Raw genomic sequence first — 19,105 nt, forward strand, 5'->3', positions numbered from 1 at the left:
ACTTTTTTTGCAGACCTTGTGTGCTGCGCGTGAAACGCAAGACGTTTTGGTGTAGGGACGAAAGTGCTCCGCGAGGGCTCCGCTGGGGTTGCAGCGCGCCCGGCTTGGGGTGCGTGTGGGGGCGAAACACGGAGTTCCGCCCTGGTGTCTCCATCGCCACCTCCGTCCAAGCGTCTCGACGACCCCGTCTGCCATGGTCGAGAAAGCCCGGTTTGAGGTGAGACTGTGAAGCACCAAGATTCATGACTGCTGCTGCACTAATTTAGAGCGCGCACCCCGCACCGACAAAGTTCCAACATGCGCGCTGATGCCGGGGATTACTCTTACAGCCACACGAGATATACATATACCACCACAAGACCACAATCTAGCACATACGACCATAGGATCGAGAAAATTGAGGGTCCCGTCCGCTCCCCTGTACACAAGCTCGATACCGCCGGATCAGTAGTTGGGTCGGTGACGACCAGCGAATCCCCGGTGTTGTATGTTTTTTGTTGTTTTTGCCTCCTTTCTAACCGGCTCTTACTGAGCTCGTCATTGTTTAGCGACCTCATAGTTTTGTTGGCTTTGCCCAGAAGCATAAGGTAGTCACGGAGAAAATTTTATTTGGCAGCCATAAATTGGAAACACACACACACACACACACACACACACACACACCACGCGCTTCTCCTTCTGCCAAGGTGCCAGAATACTGAGTGAATAGTTAAGGTGGCGAAGTTCAGGACAACAAGGAGGGAGCAATGGAATCTAATGATGTCGTGATTTTTAGACCGCCTGCCCGTGGCCCCTCCAAAGTCACTGTCAAATTGGTGATTCCAGCACACACACTGTCCTTCACGATTGTCGAATAGCGAACCCGCTGCCGCCGCCACTGACGAAGACTGCGCCAGTGGAAATTGTCATGATGTCAAATACGGTACCTGTGATTGACAAAGCATCCACGAGATCTTGTTAGCGCGCATAAGTTCAGCTGTGTGGACGTAAATGGAGAGGTCTGATCGAAATACAGACATGTGAGAAAGATATCAACAATGCCCTCCAGTGTCGTTGGATTTCAAGGTGAAAAATCGATGATATTGTGTCCAAGAATGGGGTCCAAATCCAGCAGAAGCGTATTTTAATATTTCAAAGACTGAGAGCACCCAGCCTACTAATCACATCCGTGTCAACCCGTCTTGTCTGGAACGACTTCGTTCAGCTTGCTAGCAAGTCCCAAATTATATCACGGGCCGTCCTCGTACTCCGAGTCATCGCAGTCTGGCTTGCCCCAGCCACCACCGCCGGGCGTGTTGATCTGCATGATCTCGCCAGGCTCGAGGTTCACCACAGCTTTGCCTCCGAGAGCGATCTTCTTCATGGACGACTCCTTGTCACCGGCACCGTGCCCATTGATCTCGGGATCTTGCTCCTCGTCCTCGTCCTCCCCCTCGTCCTCATCACCAACACTAAACTTGAACACATAGTTCTCTCCCTTCTTTCCTGGTCGCCCGCCATTCATACCATACGGCGCATAGACCCGGCGATCGCTCAGGATACTACACTTGAGGGGGATCCGGGCCTCGATTTCCCTGATCGTGCCGTTTCCGCCATTGAACTGGCCTCTACCACCAGACCCCTTGCGCACCGCGTATCGCCGCACGATGACCGCCGTGCGCTTCTCAATCACCTCTGCGTCCGTGTTGCGCGTGTTGGTGGAGTGCACGTTGACCGCGCTCTCGCCATGCCAGCCCGGCCCGGCGCCCACACCACCACCGAGAGCCTCGCCGTATGACCAGCCAGGCACAATCTTGCCCGTAGCCGGGTCCCGGCCGCCCATGCCCCAGCCAAAGCTGTTGGCACAGCCCTGGCTGGCTGCGCATCGCCCAAAAGCGCGGAGGATGGTGTCGACGACGCGCTGGCTGGCGAGCGTGGAACCGCACACCGCGACTGCTGGACTAGGATTGAGGATGGTATTGCGGGGGACGCGGATGTCTACGGGGGCTAGACAGCCTTCGTTGAGAGGTATGTCGACGTTGACGAGGCATCGGATTGTGTAGATGATGGCCGAGTGCGTGATAGAGATTGGGCAGTTGTAGTTGCCCCAGGACTGTGGGCCGGTGCCAGCAAAGTCGTAGATCGCGCCGCCGGTATTTGGGTCGATCGTGATCTTGAGCTTGAGAGCGGTGCCATCGTCAAAGTAATCGGTCGCCGTCAATGGCTTTGGATGGTCCCGCGCGATTCGCTTGAAAAAGTCGCGCACGGCGACCTCTGCGTTGGCTTGGATGCCAAACATGTATGTGTGTACGACGCCGAGCCCAAACTCGCGACACATCTTGTCTAGGAGTGTGATACCGCGCTGATTCGAAGCAATCTGGGCCTTCAGGTCGCTTAGATTATCGTTGATCCGGCGGGTCGCACTGCAACCTGGGAAGCTGCCCGCCCGGTCGAACGCGGCGCGGATATCCTCCTCCAGGAATTCGCCGCCAGAAACAATCTTCATTGACTTGATGTTGATGCCTTCCTCCCACAGCTCTTTGCTCTCCGGCATCATCGACGTGATGCCCTTGCCGCCAATGTCGGTGTGGTGACCTCGGGAGGCAACGTAGAACGCAATCTTGTCGTCCACAAAGACTGGGCTCACGACAGTAAGATCTGGAAGGTGTGTGCCGCCGGTCTGTGGATGGTTGGTAAGAAGAACGTCTCCAGGCTTGAGCTTGCCAGCCCATAGCCTGTGCTGATACTGTATCGCGAACTGCATTGAGCCGAGGTGGATGGGAATATGAGGCGCATTGGCCACGAGCTTGCCGTCCGGCGAGAAGATGGCACAAGAGAAATCCAAACGCTCCTTGATACTTGTCGATATCGATGTTCTCTGTAGCGTATTGCCCATCTGCTCTGCAATGGACATGAAGCGGTGTGCAAAGACCGAAAGCTGGATTGGATTGATCGTTTCGTCCAGCTGCGCAGCCTCTGCGACTGGCTTCTCAATTTCTTTGGCCTCGTCCCGTTCTAGGACAACGTGGCTGGACAAGATGTAGCCCTTGAATTGTGATTCGACCACGATCGTTTGAGTTTTGTCGATGATCAGTGCTGGACCCGGCACCACTGTCTGCTTAGGAATATCCTCAAGGCGGTACACACCAACATTTTGCCACTTTCCATCGGTGTACAGACGCTGTTCAGATTGTGGTTTGGCCTCCTTCACGCTGTGTTGCACTGCAGATAGCTCTTTGAGGGCGCTCGCGTCTTCTTCGACGGCAACAGCACTACCGGTGCCTCTCACCTTGATTGAGTCAATAACAATTTTTCGCTCTAAGTTGAATGCGAATTCTCGCAAGTGCAGTGACTTGAAGGCCTTGCCATAATCTTCGTCAGCGGGTTTCGATACTGTTATCGTTGTGTCGGTGCCGAAATAGCGCAGAACGAGCGATTCGTCAAAGGACAACGAAGTCTCCGTGGCACCCTGGGCTGTCAGCTCGAGGGACGCCTTTTTACGGAGTATCTGCAACCGTGTGCGAACGGCATCGAGAACGTCCATTGAGAAATTGCCGGCATATGGCTCGTAGGTCTCGTATTGGAGCTCGGCCTGTGATATGCCGTAGGCCGAAAGGAGCGAGGACCATTTGTGTATCAGTATGCGCTTGATGCCCAGCTTCTCGGCAATGGCGCACGCGTGCTCTGCGAAAGATCAGTAGACAGCTCGAAATAGTGTGCAGTGATGACTTACGGCCACCGGCTCCTCCGAAACTGACGAGGTTGTGCTTCTCAGGAGTGAAACCTCGGGCCTCCGTAGCATTTCGGATCGGTCTACTCATCGCTTCATTTGCTACATTTAAGAAGCCGGAGGCGACCTCTTCTGCAGTCAACTTTTGCGAAGTCTGCTCGTTGAACTCTTTGGTGATGACCTGGAACTTCTCAGCGACAACGTCTGCGTCGAGCGGTTCGTCTGCGTTCTTGCCGAAGATGGAAGGGAACGAGGAAACTACGAGACGGCCGAGGAACAGATTCGCATCCGTGACCGTGAGTGGGCCGCTGCAGTCTGAAGTTAGTCAAAGCCAAAGGCTGCGTAACAGAGCACGTATTACCAACCCTTTTCTGTAGCATGCTGGACCTGGGTGCGCGCCAGCACTTTCCGGCCCGACAACAAGTAGCCCGCTTCTTGCAAACAGGATCGAGCCGCCGCCCGCTGCAACGGTGGCGATGTTGAGCATAGGCACAGATATCGTCCTTCCAGCAATAGTGGTCTCCGTCAAGTGATCGTACTTTCCATCAAATCTTGATACATCTGTACTTGTGCCACCCTGATAATTGTGTGAGCGAGAGCGATATGACGACCTCGTGTAGGAGCACGTACCATGTCAAAGCCAATGATCGGAGTGCCATCGTCTTTGTCATAACAGGATCGGGCAATGCCGACGACACCACCAGCCGGGCCACTCAGGAGCGCCTCGTTGCCCTTGAACTTTTGCGCCTGCTTCAAGCCTCCATCGCTACACATGAACTCAACTCGCTGCGGCTGAATTTCGAATCCGGCCTCGAAGTTCTCGACGTATCTCCGGATGATGGGATACAGATAGGCCTCTGAGCAGGTCGAGTTGCTGCGGTTGAGGAGCTTGATGACAGGACTGGTCTCTGACGACGTTGTCACGTACTTGAAACCAAGTTCCTTTGCTAGTTGCGCAACTCTGGCTTCATGATCAGGGAAGACATGCGCATGCATGAATGCAACGCCTAGGGACTCATAGCCCTTATTTCGTAGTTGTTGCAGCTGCTGGCATACTGTGTTCTCGGTGAGGGGCGTAATGACACGGATCACTTCGCCACTTTGCGTCCTGACCAGAGCAGGATCCGTTATAGGACCAGTGAAATCCAGAGGCGCTGGATTGAGATCATAGTCCTCGATTGTCACTCTCTCGTCCACTTCGACCACAGTGTCGTGAAGTGCCTTAGGTTTCCGGACGTTGAGATCAAACAGCTTTGGGCGAGACTGGTCACCAATGACACAGATGTCAGCGAATCCTGTAACATCGATTAGTGTTTCTTCGAGGCCACGAGAGGTTGCCATCCTTGCTGGTGATTACCTTTGGTTGTCATGAAGGCGAACTTGTCGCCTTTGTGCTCGAGAAGAGCATTGGTTGCGACTGTCGTGCCGACTCTGCAGCCCGCTGATCCAGCAAGCCTGTTAGCTACCTGTAAACTCTGAATTATCTTGGCGCCCAAACTCACCTATCCTTGTCCCATCTAACTTCTGACCAACCGGAATGGGCCTGCCTTCGACGAGCTCGAGTACCCTCCGGATTGCCTCAGTTGGCGCATCTCTGTAGTTTGCCGGGTCTTCTGAGAGCAGCTTGAAGATGATTGGTTCGCGTCCGTCGACATGGGCGACGACATCGCAGAAGGTGCCGCCACGGTCAATGGAGACACGGATATCAGCCATTCTGAGTCTTGGTCCTGAGATGACTGGCCGTGCAATCGTCTTGGTGGCTGTTTCCCGGGTATTTGATATAGCCGGGTGGCACCGTTGCCCCTCGAGTGTGCCTTTCCAGTGAAGTAACGAAGCCGGATGGCTATCGATATCTGAAGAAGTCGGGCAGGGTCTCGTCAGTGAGAGGCCCCAGTGAGGACAGGGAGCACGCCGCCTACCCTGGGATGTCCCGTCGGCAGCCGCTGCCCAGGCTGAAGGAGGCCAGGGTATCGCCGCTCCGGGGGGGACGGCCCAGTGGGTTCGACCGCGGATGCGAAAGCCGTGTCGGGCAGTGTCCCGATGGCTGTCGGGACGCGATGCGACAGCGATGGGACTTGGCCAGTGAGCTGCTGCCGTCGGGCCGTTGCGACAGCTGCAAGCACAATTGCCTCATGTGCCAAGTGGGACCTTCCCGGGGCGCTCGCCTCGGGCACTTGAGCACCTGTAGACGCGCTTGGCGATAGTGGGCAGAGGGCCTGAGCGGAACGTCGCAGGGCGTCTACAGTGGGTTCCCTTCAGCGGCTTCAGCGCTCGCACCGCTGGGCTGTGGCGAAGCGGCATCGGCACCGGCAGCGAGCCCGACAACGTCGCTTGACAATCGGTCCACGCTCGACTGCATCAGGTCATCCGCACAGCTCTGGTTGCGACGCTGATCGACCGTCGGGGAGATACGTCGTCCGTGCCATCAGGTCAATCAGATTGTCGTTGTGTTTGTCGGAATCAAGAGCGTTGAGTTACCCTTTTGGACCCGACTGTGCGATGCAAAGTCTCTGCCCGGCGCAAACGTATAAGCGACCCTTCGAGCACATTTCGCATTGACTTTAGGCACTGTTGCCAAGCACGCTATCGACTTATCATTGATATCACAAAGCCAGCAAGTGGCAGAGCGATTCATAACTACACGCAGAGTCTTGGCCCGGGAGCTGGCGAACAGGTGCTCACAATGTCCCCCATAGCCCTCCATGAAGACCTCACCATCGAGCGGGTAGCCATCATCGGCGCTGGCCCATGTGGCTTGGCTGGTGCGAAGTAAGATCATGACCCTTGTAGCGACTCACAGGTATTGGGGCCACCACTGACATCTACACAGATATCTTGCTGCCGAGAAGAAGTTCACCAAGATAGAAATCTTTGAGCAGAGGGCAGACCCTGGTGGTGTCTGGAATTACACTGCACTCAACGTCATCGACGACGAGTTCACCATTCCCAGGACCAAGCCAACCACCTCGCCCGACACGGCGATATCAACGGGAGGTGACGAGGCCGCTCAGTTCGTCTCGCCTGTCTATGATCAGCTCGAGACAAACATCCCACACACTCTGATGAACTACTCGGATGCCAAATTCCCCAAGGACTGCTCCCTATTCCCACCGCACCAGCTCGTCCGGCAGTATCTCCACGATTATGCTGAAGAGCTCAAGCCTATTTTATCACTTCAGACACAAGTCTTGAGCATCACCAGAAGTGCCGAGTCCGGCTGGGATGTGCGAGTCCTCGACCTCAAGACGAAGCAGGAGAGGACAACACGGTTTGACGCCGTGCTGGTGGCCAGCGGCCATTACAACGACCCCTTCATCCCCAACATCAAGGGCTTGGCCGAGTTTGACAAAGCCAATCCGGGATCCATTTCACATTCCAAATTCTACAGGCGTCCAGACCAGTATGCTGGCAAGGTGAGTGGAAGCCTTCTCGAGCCATTGCTCCTCCAAGTCGCCTGAGCTGACCAGTATGTCTCGCCACAGAAAGTCATCATTGTCGGCAACTCGGCCTCGGGCATCGACCTGAGCGCACAGATTGCCACAGTCTGCCAGCTGCCCATCATTGTGTCAGAAAAGGTCAAGCCCAACGCCGTGGCTCCTGCCGAGGACCGTGCGTGGGCCAAGATGGTGCCCGAGATCAAGGAGTTCGTCCCGTCGACCAGGAGCGTCGTGTACGCAGACGGCACCACAGACGACGAAGTGGACACAGTCATCTTTTGCACAGGATACTTCTACTCCTTTCCTTTCCTCAAGCTCGGCAACGACGCCTCAGCTTCCGCCACCACCACCGCCCCATCCTCCTCTACCAGCACAGCCGGCAGCGACGATGAGGCGTCATCGCCATCACCATCATCATCATCATCATCATCCCTTCCGCCAATCATCACAGACGGCTCTCACGCCGCCCACCTGTACCAGCACATCCTGTACACCCACGACCCCACCCTCGCCTTCCTCGGCATCCCGCAGCGCATCGTGCCCTTCCCAGTCTCCGAGGCCCAAGCAGGCTGGGTGGCCCGGATCTGGTCCGGGCGCCTGCCAACGCCCAGCTTCCAAGCCATGACGGCCTGGGAAGCCGACCTGATCGCCCGCAAGATCGGCCCTGCCAACGCCAACACCAAGACAACGAGCAGCCGCGCCGCACTGCACAACATGGCCTTCCCGCAGGACGTCGAGTACATCAACGCCCTGCACGCCGAGTCGCTCTCCGCACGGCCCGAGCCGGAGCTCCTGGGGCCGGAGAACAACGGCCAGGGCAAGATCCCGCCGTACTGGGGCGCCGACAAGGCCTGGACCAGGGAGCGCTTCCCGCTCATCAAGCTCGCCAGCCGCGCGCTCGGGGACAGGCGGCATGCCGTCAGGAGCCTGGAGGAGCTGGGCTTCGACTACACCAAGTGGAAGATGGAGAAGGACCTGGAGGAAAAGGCCGAGGCGCAGCTGATATGATTTTCTGTGGTTTGTTCTTGTTATTATTGGCCGAGAGTTGGCACAGAGCGCGTTTTTCTCGCGGTTCTTGCACACGTCGTCTCTGTATATAAATGGTGTAAGGGGGGCTTTGGAAGTGGACAGGCTCAGCATTGCTTGAGCCTTTGACTGACAGTTTATCGATGTCGATATGTCGCGATGTTCAAACTTGGTGTGTGTCCGGTCAACCGATCACTTTTCTCCCATTTGTGACATGTCCCTTGTCGTTCTCAACTTCCAAACTTCCGGGGCCTGATGGGTACACTGCGGAACCATGAACTGGCGGTGACAAATTTGTAGCCATTGACTACAAAACACGTCTGTGGGCATTCTTCTGTACTTCACGGGCTTGAGCATGCAACGGAACGAAAAGAAAGGGTAGCAGGAAAAACATAACTTTTCACAGAGTCCAGACTCTCTCTAACGCGACGCAAATAAACAGTGCAGAAACTCCATGCCCGGGCGCCAGAAAACGACCTCTGCCTTGTGTGACCTGTGCTAAAGGAAATCCATCTCTAAGCCCCATTCGAACGACCCATCAGTTAGCGCCAGCCCAGCAAGCCCAGGATCAGGTGCGCCTTGTGCTTGATTCATGTCCTGCTGATCCTGATATGTGAAAGCACCAGCACTACTCGATGTGCCAACACCGGTGCTCACTGATCCACCAGTCGTCCCGTTCCCAGCCACTGCAGCGGCAGCTGCCGCAATGTTGGCCGCGGCTGGATCGGCCAGGTCCTTGTCATCCACCATGTTCAAGAGCCAGCAGCTTGCCCGACCGAGGACATCCTGCGCGAGCGCCAAGAAAGCCGCGGCGTGAGGACGTACCACATTCAGACATGTTTCCCTTGATGGGGCGCCAATTGTGTTCATGAAAGACGAGTTGCCATGAGAGGGGTACTGCGAGATTGAGGAGCTGTAGCTTGAAATCGCACGGACAGAGTCAAGAAAACGCTGTGTGATCTGCGCGGCTTGGCGTGCCAAGGTCCAAACTTCCGGAAACGCTTCCAAAATGGCCACAACCGTGACCGTCTCGTCCTCAGGGAAGGGCATACAGTCGGCCGGCGAGCTGAGGAAGAGATGCATCAGAAGCATGATGACCGGGAAAAGTCGATACAGAGTAACCGTGTTCAGGGGCAGTTGTCTGTGGTGGAAGAGCGCTGCCGTTGATTGCAAGTGCTTTTGACAGTACCGGATCAGCTCCGTCCGTGGGACGATAAGTCCGACTGGATTGAAATGACAAGGGTAATATAGGAGAACCAGCAGATAGTAATATCGTGCAGTGAGCCAAGTCATCGAGTTGTGGATAGGCACGTTGTCAGACTCAGTGGGTGAGACCAGACACCCGTTACTGTACCAATTCTCAATATCGGTGCGGATCTGCTGCAGAATGACGCGGCGGTCAGAGTGACTAAGCAAAACGGTCACGGACGGTCTTTTGCAATGGATTTCCTCCAGGATTCGGCCTTCGAGTTGTCTGAGCTGGACGACGTGGCGGCTTGTCTGTAAAATCATGGTGAGCTGACCTCTGTCTGGCGATGCAAACTCTTCAATGGTCAGGCCTGGCAGCGGTGTGCTCATATTCTCGTCTAGCAGGGCAGGCGGAAGGCCTAACGAGGTGCACAACATCCGATCCAGGATGTAGATACTCCATGTCAGCCGATGTCGGAGCTCAACCTCAGATGCAGTCAAATTCTTGTCGTCAGACGCTCGCCGGGTCAACCCGAGGACCATTGCTTGCCTGGACAGGATGCCCACGATTGTAAATGCGGATGGTGCGAAAGGGTCGAAGAGGGAATATAGTGCGAGCAACAGAAGGATCTGTATTGATTCCACACTCTGAATGCAGACACACTCCTGAATGATATCCGAGTATGAGATATGGAACCTTGAGGCGCTGTCGGGTGGAATCTGTCCAGCACGCTGCAATGTTGTGCAGCCGATGGCCATGACCAGATATAAGAGCGTTGACTCAGCCTTCCGCTGGTATCGCGACAGATCATCAAGACTTTCCAAGCTCTCCTGGAGTTTCCTGTGATCAACGAAGGGATACGCCCTGTTTACGTTGCGGAGGTAGGCATCGACGAACTTGCGAGCCACTGCGTCTGAAGGGAGACCACCGCTATGTGACGTTGAAGTCAAGGGGCCATCTGCTACGGGTGATTGATCTGTGGCAATGGATAGACGGCCGTTGGGAGGCCCATCCATGACCGAGCCCATGCTCATATCAACAGTTGTCTGGATGCGGCGATCTGGATCTGCCCCTGAGCTCTGAGACGTCGCATCGTGGTTGTTCGGCTGAGTGCCGGGCGATGTATCCGTGAGCGAACCATCGTGTTCTGGAGCGTCCGCCAAGGACTGGCTGTCTGGGAGCCCGCCGGGTACCTTGTCGGCGATGAACTTCTCAAGCCATATCACGCGGGCTCTGAGTTGATGGGTCTGTGCAGAGGTCGTGGGCGGCGTCGAGAAGGAGCACTTCTGGCCCGCACTGGCACAGAGCGAGCATACGGGCAAGGTCCTGCTGCATTTCTTTTTGAACTTGCGGCACCGGTCACATGCGGGCATGCTCCTGTTTGGTCGGGACGGCATGTTGGTCGCGGCGGTCCCGGTGCCAGGAGACCGGGACCGTGGTCGAGCGGCGGGATCCGACCGGTCGCTCTCCATGTATGCTGAGTCGGGATCGGGCTCGGCGGGCCGGCCGACACGGAACCGGTGGAAGGAGGATCTCATGTCGGACTCCATCGCGTTGACGCGTCTGTGCGTTCAAGCACCAGGACCAGAGATGGAGAAGCTCAGAACGGCCTTGTGATCCTGTCAGTTGGAAGCGGAGGTGTTGGCAAGAACTACAGCGTGCCCTGTGCATGCAATGCTGAAGGCTCTATTTGGAGGTTGAAGATAGGCATCCTGCACCGGCCGGATGGGTGAGCAAGCGATGGCTTGGGCTCGAGCGAAGTCGCTGGCTTGGCACATGGGCTGGGATAGCGTGGACATAGACAGTGGATGGCCAGGCAAAGTGTAATGCGGTTGGAGGGCCAGGTAGCACGCGTCAGTGCCTTCCAGCAGGCCGGCGTGACGCTAGCGTATTAGCTCCATGTGGAAGCATGGAGGTGAGCGAGGTGAGCAGCCGATAGCGCCTCCCGACAGGCTCTGGAACAGTTCCATGGTGGAGTAGGCGGGTGCATGAGGGTTGGCGGTGGAGGGGACCCTGACTCGGTGGAGTCTGGCGATGGTGTGCGAGGGGTGGTGGTCGGGCTGCCTTCCGACACATGACTGCCACCTGCGACGCCGCGGCGTAAGGATCCGTGTGCAGCGTGTGGCTCTGTGTCGCCCAAGGCAAATAGTGCAAGATGCAGGGCGGGTGAGATCGTCGAGGTTCCCAGTCTTTGCGCAGTGATGAAAGCGTCTGCAGATGGGACGACAGTCCCTCGTCTTGCCCGGGCAGGGCGGGCAGGTGCAGGCCAACGGGGTTGCAGCAGCCTGCAGGGCTCTCTTCTGGCCGCGGCGGGCCCTTGTCTGCCGCCGGCCCCACTGTCCATGTGCGTGTGCGGGGCGATTGCCGGCCGGCCGCAAATGGCCACAATCAACAACGCCATACCTGGCCTAGCCAAGGTGACATTCGGCATTTGGCATCATTGAAATCCATTTCTTTCTCGTTGACAATGTCTCCAATGGGTGCACCATCACCAGCAGCGCGATTGCGTGCTTCCAAGCCATGCTTCCGCCATCCGGGGGGCCAGCTCCAGTTCCCTGGTGGCATGGCATGACATGATATGACGAGTCGTCCCTGCCCGCGCGCCCGCCTCAGCTCGCCAAGTGCGCCCGAATACGACCAAGCACCTCGACCGGCTTCTCCAGATGCACACTGTGGTTTGCATTCTCGACAATGAACAAAGACGCTCCCGGGATGCGCCTGGCAATTTCGACCGAGTGCTCTGCGGCACAATGTCAGCACGCGAACAAAGCTCAGCTCGCCCATTCTGTTTGGACGCCACATACCTGGTGGGCAGATCCAGTCCTTGTCGCCCGTAAACACCAAAGTCTTGGCCGTCACGCTGGGCAGTCTGTCACGGTAGTCAAAGTACTTCTCGCTCTCCGCGTACAGGTCGTCTTCGCCAGCGTCAGCCATGTTGGGCATTTCGGGACAGAATAGACGACGAGAGCACTTACTGTGAGACTCGGCATTGTAGACATTGTGAAGACAATGCTGCAAGGCGGCATTCGCGTCAAAGGCTTCGCTGTACAGAGGCAGCATGGCCAGGTGGACGAGCTGGAACTCCAGGTCGCTCTCATACGCCCCAAATACCTTATTCTTGAGCATTTCCACGGAAAAGCTAGGTGCCTTGGCTATCCTCTGCTCGAGAGTTTTGATGGCATCCTCTTCCTCTGGACGAGTCACCAGCCATCAGCATACATCAATTTGCAGCCACCCGGGGCTTCACGTACGATGGTAGGAAGGAGCAGTCCCTCGAAGGACCAGATGTGTCAGATTCGACGGGTACTTGATGGCATAGTGCTGCGCGAGGAAGCCGCCGAAACTGCCTCCGATCAGAATAATCCTGTCGTTGCCCACAAAGTGCTTCCGCATACCATCGATATCATCAACAATCTGCTCAAATGTGTACGGCTTCGTGGCAGAGCTCTCGCCGTGGCCTCTGGAATCGAACGACAAAACCCTGAACGTGTCATCCAGCGGTCGATATGCCTGGTAGTCCGATTTGTGGTTACCTGAAGCCATCTTGTCAGCGCAAATGCTTGGGCCTGATGAATGGAGGTGGCCAACCAAAACCCCTCCCGCCGTGCAGTGTGATGATCAGTGGTGCAGTGGCAGGCCCTGAGAGGCGATAGGCCAGCCGAGCGCCGTTTATTTCGACATAGTCGACCATGATGGCAATGCAAATTACGTCCGTCGTGGCCACGTCTGCAAGAACACGATACAAGATCTCAAGAATCGTGACTACTAATCGACATGAGAGCGTTGTCAAGTGTGCACACTTCTGGCTCGGAAGGCCAACCGAGGTCGGCGACGCCCACGCTTCGGCGTTCATCAGTAGCACTCCCCTGCCAGCGTTCAAGGCCCCATGCCTACACCGTGGTACAGGTGGCTTGCTGGTGCCCGCTGTGGAACCGTTCCCGACAGCTCGGAGGCTACCGGAGTGGAGACGTTTTTCACCCGAGTCGCATCCTGCTCCGACGGCCCACCCCTTCCCGCGCAGGCGTCGGCCATCCCCCGACCCCCCAGCCATCTGCGATCAGCTATCTTTTGCGTCGAGTCAGTCGCCTGCTAAGCACGAGTTTATTTGCTGTGGCGACCTCAATCCAGACCTTGGGGGCTGGAACGCCAGGCTGAGGAAGCAACGGGCAGAAAGGAGATGGACAATAGGTCGCTAGTCCGCCAAGAAGGGGTAGGGGAACCGGATAGAGGTCGCCGCAGGTGGCTGCCAAGTCCGCCGATAGAGAGAGATATTCCAGCTTTTGTGAAAACATCCCCGTTCTGTCGGAGATCGCTTTCATTACCGATTGCCTGGATGATTGACCAAAGGGGCAAGGCTCTAGATTGCGTGATCAATCCACCTGTGGACTCTTTTCTTCTCTTGCGCATTGTCACAATTGGGTGCTGAAGGCATCCGTCAACCTTTTCCTATATATTACGCCCCATAGCTGCGCTGCGTGTGCACAGGCCGATCGGCTCGAGACCAGTATCGTCTTGCCTGTTATCGTACCAGATCGCGCGCCTTACTCTCCACGGCTCCGCCTCAAGAGCGCAAGCACGAGTGACCTGCCTCGCAAGCCGCAACCGACCTTTGATTGATCTCAGGGGTCCTGCCCCACTACCACAATGGCAGCGCCCGCTACGGAGATCGAAGCCGCAAAGGTCGGCATGACAACTCCAGATGTTGTCGAGCAGTCTGCAACCCCCGAGAAGGTCGCTTCGATCGACGCTGCCGATGAGAAGCCTGGAGCCGCTCCTGCAAGATCGACATATCCTGGACTCACAGGGTTTTTCCACTGGCACGAGCCCGGCACTTCGAAAGAGGAGAAGAGACTAATTTTCAAGCTCGACTGGTTTCTCCTGTCCTACTCGTGCCTCTGCTTCTTCATAAAGTGGCTCGACCAGAACAATGTCACCAATGCTTGGGCTTCTGGTATGTCTGAGGACCTCAACTTTGGACCAGGGTAAGTCGGCGCCTGATGCTCCAGCTTTGACATGTGTTTTTTTGCCATGCGACACAAAGGTGCTAACAGTCTAGTCTAGCAATGAATTGTCATGGATGAACACATTTTTCAATGCCGGGCAACTTCTTGGCGGACCTTTCGCCAACCTCGTCATCACGGTCGTCCGGCCGCGGTACTGGCTGCCATTCTGCATGATGGCCTGGTCCATCTTTGTTCTCTTCCTGTACAAGTGCAATCGCGCCGAGGAGTTCTACGCTCTACGCTTCTGTATTGGGCTCTTTGAATCGGCAGCGTGGCCCGGCATTGAGTATACTTTGGGCTGCTGGTATCGCAAGAGTGAGCTTGCTAGACGTTCGGCTCTCTTCGTCATCTCTGGCGTGCTAGGACAGATGTTCTCGGGCTACCTGCAGGCCGCACTTTTCAGCGGCATGGACGGGCGTCTCGGGCTCCGCGCCTGGCGGTGGCTTTTCATCTTTGACTTCCTGCTTGCCGTCCCCGTGGCGGTCTATGGTATTGTAAGTAGTGCCTTGCCATCAGTTGCCTGGACCCAACTCTAGCAGCGACTAACTTTGTGTCCTCGTAGATCTGCCACCCCGATACCCCAGAGACAACGAAGGCATTCTACCTTAACGAGTGGGAACGCAAGCGCGCCTGTGAGCGTATCGAGGAGGAGGGCCGCAAGCCTCACGGAAAACTGGACTTTACTCTGATCAAGCGCACATTTGGCAGCTGGCAGGTGTACGCCTTTGTCATCGGCTATGCCCTGTGGTCACTTACCTGGTTAGCCCTGACCCCTAGACCCGAGGAGATTTCCAGAATAATTACTAACGGTTTCCTCCAATAGCGGCAACCTTGTCATGCAGTTCTTCACCTTGTACCTGAAGGCCAGTGGCCTCTTTTCAATTCCACAGATCAACTCGCTGCCCACCGCCATTGGCGCCGTCAACTTCTTCACCATGGTCTCCACCGGCTATGTGGCCGACAAGATTGGAAGCCGCGCCCCGGTGTGCCTGTTCGTCGGTCTGATGCTGGTGATGAACTACACCATCCTGACGGTATGGAACGTCTCGCACAGCGCCAAGATGTTCGCCTTCATCTTCAACGGCGTCTACGGATGCTACACGCCCTTGCTCGCGGGCTGGTGCAACGAGACCTGCGGTGGCGACCAGCAGAAGCGCGCGTTCATCCTAGGCCTCATGACCTCGGTGGGCCCCGCTGTCGTGATCCCCTTCCAGCAGCTGCAGTTCCCCAGCTCCCAGGCGCCCGCGTTCTCGGCCACGCATGGCTGGGGCAGCGCGCTGGCGTTTGTCGTCGCGCTCACACTCTGGACCAGCGCGGGTATCCCTGCGCTGCAGAAGTATTTTTCAAAGAGGGTGCAGACAGATGAGTTTGCTTCTGAGCATGAGGTCGAGGCTACGAACTAGATTTTCGAGATTGACATTACGAGAGGTTGCTCTGTGGGCACGGATTCTGTGCGGAAAGTCAAGCGGGCGGGAGCGTATCTAGATTGATTCAAGGAGTTGGTTATGAACTGTTGTTGTTGTGGTGGTTGGATCAGCCATGAACTCTGAGTTCCATGTCCGTAGCATTATGAGTTTTATTCATATATGCAAATATGCTACACTTCGTCCCACAAGTGCCTGCCTTTTACCAAGTGAATACTTTGCGTGATATCCCGTCCCAATGATAATCTTGTGACTGCCAGCGGGGCCTTTCTTAGGTTGCATCATGGACCCAGACTTGGTGATTCTGGCACACTTCACTGGTATGGACAGCGGGTGGCAGCGATGGGGTAGCATGTTCTTGCCCCAGGGTTGCGAACCAGGGAAGGGGCTCTGCTCCTCCTTTACTTGCGGAGAAAGTGGGAGAATGGGCGAAGAAGTCATGGATCCGTGGATGATTGGATAGCGGTTGGGAGCATGTCAAGAGAGCAGGCCGGGGCTTCCACGGGGGTTCTCAAGTGAGAAACTCTGGTCTGGTGAGCGGGTTCCTGGAGCTCATCAATGGCTGGGGCACTCATGCTTACTGTAGAAGGCTATCGTTTCTGGAACCGGGTCTTCGTGGTGTGTTCCTCGAGTGATTCCCACCTTGTGAGAGCCAGTGAACAGCTGCAACGATCAACAACGAACCAATTTACAAGTCCGCGAGAATGTGGGCAAGACCTGCCCGCGGGAATTTCTAGGTACCTAGGCTAGAATATAACTATCTCAAGTGATTTCTTGGTTCAGCTACGTGCACGTAGTTCTGTATGCCCAGGCATGAACATGACGCCGTCCTACACCACAACACCGGCATGCAGATATCTGAAGCTGATCCCATCCGCTGATTAAGCAGCGGCACGCACTGTCAGGTTGGAGGCTGAGCAGCACCTCGGCTCGGTTTAGCCGACATCCTTGGAGGGCGGTGTGGCCCGTGCACTGCTTGCTGGGGGAGCAGATGATGGGGAAGGGGCAAGCGCGGGCTGGGGAAGGAGCCACCCCGTGCGGGCCCCCAAAGAGGAGATTGCCTCGGCTTTTTTGATGTCATGGTGCCTGCCTCGCTCCCCCGCAGTCTCTGGAATGGAGATCCTCTTCCCGCAAGCCGTTTTACCTCGCCACTAACCAGACCCCAGGCCGCCCTGTGGCTCCCGACGATCCGGGCAGGCGCATATTTAGATTGTCCATCCACACGTTGATATCCTCGTCTTGCTTGCAGGACCACTGTTCTCTTTGACTCTGGCAGCCTACTCCTTGTCAGCACCGTCGCGCTACCAATATCACCCAAAGTACCTTTCTCTACACCACAGCACTTCATCATGCCTGCCAAGCAGAAAGCGCCCGTCTACGTCCTCGGCGTGGGCATGACCAAGTTTGTCAAGCCCCGTGGCAAGATCGACTACACCGAGCTCGGCTTCGAGGCCGGAGTCAAGGCCCTCATCGATGCTGGCATCAACTATGACGACGTCGAGCAGGGCATTGCCTGCTACTGCTACGGCGACTCGACCTGCGGCCAGCGCGTCTTCTACCAGTTCGGCATGACCCAGATCCCCATTGTCAACGTCAACAACAACTGCTCCACCGGCTCGACTGGCCTCGCCATGGCCCGCAACACCATCGCCTACGGCGGCGCTGACTGTGTCATGGTTGTCGGCTTCGAGAAGATGATGCCCGGCTCCCTCCAGACCTTCTTCAACGACCGCGAGAACCCTACCGGCACCTCCGGCCGCATGATGGCCATGACCCGCGGCGTCACCAACGCTCCCGGCGCCGCCCAGATGTTCGGCAACGCTGGCCGCGAGTACATGGAGAAGTACGGCGCCAAGCTCGAGGACTTTGCGGAGATTGCCCGCATCAACCACCTCCACTCCGGCAAGAACCCTTACTCGCAGTTCCAGGACGTCTACACCCTCGAGCAGGTCATGAAGGCTCCCATGATCCACGAGCCCCTCACCAAGCTCCAGTGCTGCCCCACCTCTGACGGCGGTGCTGCTGCTATTCTTGTCTCTCAGGACTTCCTCGACGCCCGTCCACACCTCAAGGAGAATGCCATCCTCGTTGCTGGCCAGTGCCTCGCCACTGACGCCCCCAGCTTGTTCTCTGAGAGCTCAATCGACCTGATGGGCTTCGAGATGAGCAAGACGGCCTGCCAGACTGCTCTCAAGGAAGCTGGCATCACCGCCAACGACGTCAGTGTCGTCGAGCTCCATGACTGCTTCTCGGCCAACGAGATGATCACCATTGATGCTCTGGGCCTTTGTGCCCCTGGCAAGGCCCACGAGCTCGTCCGTGGGGGCAACATCACCTACGGTGGCAAGTATGTCATCAACCCCTCTGGCGGTCTCATCTCCAAGGGCCACCCTCTTGGTGCCACCGGCATTGCCCAGTGCGCCGAGCTCGTCTGGCACTTGCGCGGCTGGGCCAACAACCGCGAGAAGGGCGACACCAAGTACTGCCTGCAGCACAACCTCGGCCTCGGTGGGGCCGTTGTGGTCACTGTCTACTCTCGGCCCGATCGCAGTACCGCACCCAAGGTTGATGACGCTACAGTGGCCAAGAAGAGCCACATTGGCTACAACCCGGCCACGCAGGCCAAGGGCTTTACCTCCGAACAGTGCAAGTCTGTATTATCCAAGGGCAAGTTCAGCGCCTGGGCTCTCCAGGACACACGGGAGAAGGTCGAGGCTCGCTTCTAAGTGGTATTCTTGTTTTTTTTAAACTGCTGCTCAATCGCGCGGATGACGAATACCTGGACGTGCGCACTTTGTATATATGTACTTGCTATCTTTGTTGTTGTTTGTTCAGCGCGCACAAAAACTTGCCATGCTAGGAATTTCTGGCTAGGATGAAGAGAAATGAGTACGAAATCTGTTTGATAATCATAAGACGGAACACCGACGTTCTCATCTGAATAGTCTGCATGTGGCGCGAGTGCATAGTCCCAGTCGCAATCTAATCAGCCGCAAATACGCGAAGCTGCCACATGGCGTGTGACAGTTATCTTGGAAGCGAGTCATTATTATTCCGCGAAGTGTCTGTGGTTCGGGAAACCGGCCGGGGAATGCCGCAGTTGAGCAAGGTGGCACATGCTAGCGATAAGCTTTCCAAGAGCCCACCGGCCGGATTGGCGCTGGCGCTTGGCCGCCCCACGGGCTGGCTCGTTCTTGGCCCTGGCTGATAACTACAGGGGTTGTCGCTGGGGGGAGATAATGGCGACTTCAGGTCGAGCGCGTGCTCTCTCGAGCCCAGGATGAGCCGATCGCCGATAGTGAATTGAGGTTCTGATG

At 56.4% G+C, this 19,105-nt stretch overlaps 6 protein-coding genes across 6 annotated transcripts; 3 read left to right on the top strand and 3 right to left on the bottom strand.

Moving 5' to 3' along the window:
• Positions 1 to 909: 909 nt before the first annotated feature.
• Positions 910 to 5,430, bottom strand: B0I36DRAFT_393587 (Hydantoinase B/oxoprolinase-domain-containing protein). Its single transcript, XM_046161470.1, has 6 exons — positions 5,212 to 5,430; positions 5,067 to 5,150; positions 4,340 to 5,004; positions 4,075 to 4,286; positions 3,713 to 4,017; positions 910 to 3,663 (listed from the first exon to the last, which is right to left on the bottom strand). Exons 1-6 carry the CDS (start codon positions 5,420 to 5,422, stop codon positions 1,229 to 1,231), a joined length of 3,912 nt encoding a protein of 1,303 aa, XP_046007505.1. The 5' UTR covers positions 5,423 to 5,430; the 3' UTR covers positions 910 to 1,228.
• A 962-nt stretch (positions 5,431 to 6,392) lies between these two features.
• On the top strand, positions 6,393 to 8,306 carry B0I36DRAFT_296905 (thiol-specific monooxygenase; the record flags this gene model as incomplete). The annotated part of the gene is made up of 3 exons (XM_046151905.1): positions 6,393 to 6,478; positions 6,540 to 7,122; positions 7,192 to 8,306. 3 exons carry the CDS (start codon positions 6,393 to 6,395, stop codon positions 8,152 to 8,154), a joined length of 1,632 nt encoding a protein of 543 aa, XP_046007506.1. The 3' UTR covers positions 8,155 to 8,306.
• Positions 8,307 to 8,551: 245 nt separating this feature from the next.
• On the bottom strand, positions 8,552 to 10,875 carry B0I36DRAFT_334233 (fungal-specific transcription factor domain-containing protein). Its single transcript, XM_046155320.1, has one exon. It carries the CDS (start codon positions 10,831 to 10,833, stop codon positions 8,671 to 8,673), a length of 2,163 nt encoding a protein of 720 aa, XP_046007507.1. The 5' UTR covers positions 10,834 to 10,875; the 3' UTR covers positions 8,552 to 8,670.
• Positions 10,876 to 11,970: 1,095 nt separating this feature from the next.
• On the bottom strand, positions 11,971 to 12,904 carry B0I36DRAFT_367728 (Alpha/Beta hydrolase protein; the record flags this gene model as incomplete). Its single annotated transcript, XM_046159517.1, has 4 exons — positions 11,971 to 12,101; positions 12,166 to 12,276; positions 12,337 to 12,552; positions 12,613 to 12,904. The coding sequence occupies 4 exons, from the start codon at positions 12,902 to 12,904 to the stop codon at positions 11,971 to 11,973; spliced, it is 750 nt and encodes a 249-aa protein (XP_046007508.1).
• A 1,143-nt stretch (positions 12,905 to 14,047) lies between these two features.
• On the top strand, positions 14,048 to 15,767 carry B0I36DRAFT_252544 (major facilitator superfamily transporter; the record flags this gene model as incomplete). Its single annotated transcript, XM_046150694.1, has 4 exons — positions 14,048 to 14,343; positions 14,423 to 14,858; positions 14,927 to 15,123; positions 15,188 to 15,767. The coding sequence occupies 4 exons, from the start codon at positions 14,048 to 14,050 to the stop codon at positions 15,765 to 15,767; spliced, it is 1,509 nt and encodes a 502-aa protein (XP_046007509.1).
• A 1,136-nt stretch (positions 15,768 to 16,903) lies between these two features.
• B0I36DRAFT_334236 (putative Non-specific lipid-transfer protein) lies at positions 16,904 to 18,807 on the top strand. Its single transcript, XM_046155321.1, has one exon. It carries the CDS (start codon positions 17,138 to 17,140, stop codon positions 18,512 to 18,514), a length of 1,377 nt encoding a protein of 458 aa, XP_046007510.1. The 5' UTR covers positions 16,904 to 17,137; the 3' UTR covers positions 18,515 to 18,807.
• The last annotated feature ends 298 nt before the right edge of the window (positions 18,808 to 19,105 follow it).

Source organism: Microdochium trichocladiopsis (assembly GCF_020744255.1).
Source record: "Microdochium trichocladiopsis strain MPI-CAGE-CH-0230 chromosome Unknown B0I36scaffold_10, whole genome shotgun sequence".
Classification (NCBI taxonomy): Eukaryota; Fungi; Ascomycota; class Sordariomycetes; order Xylariales; family Microdochiaceae; genus Microdochium; species Microdochium trichocladiopsis.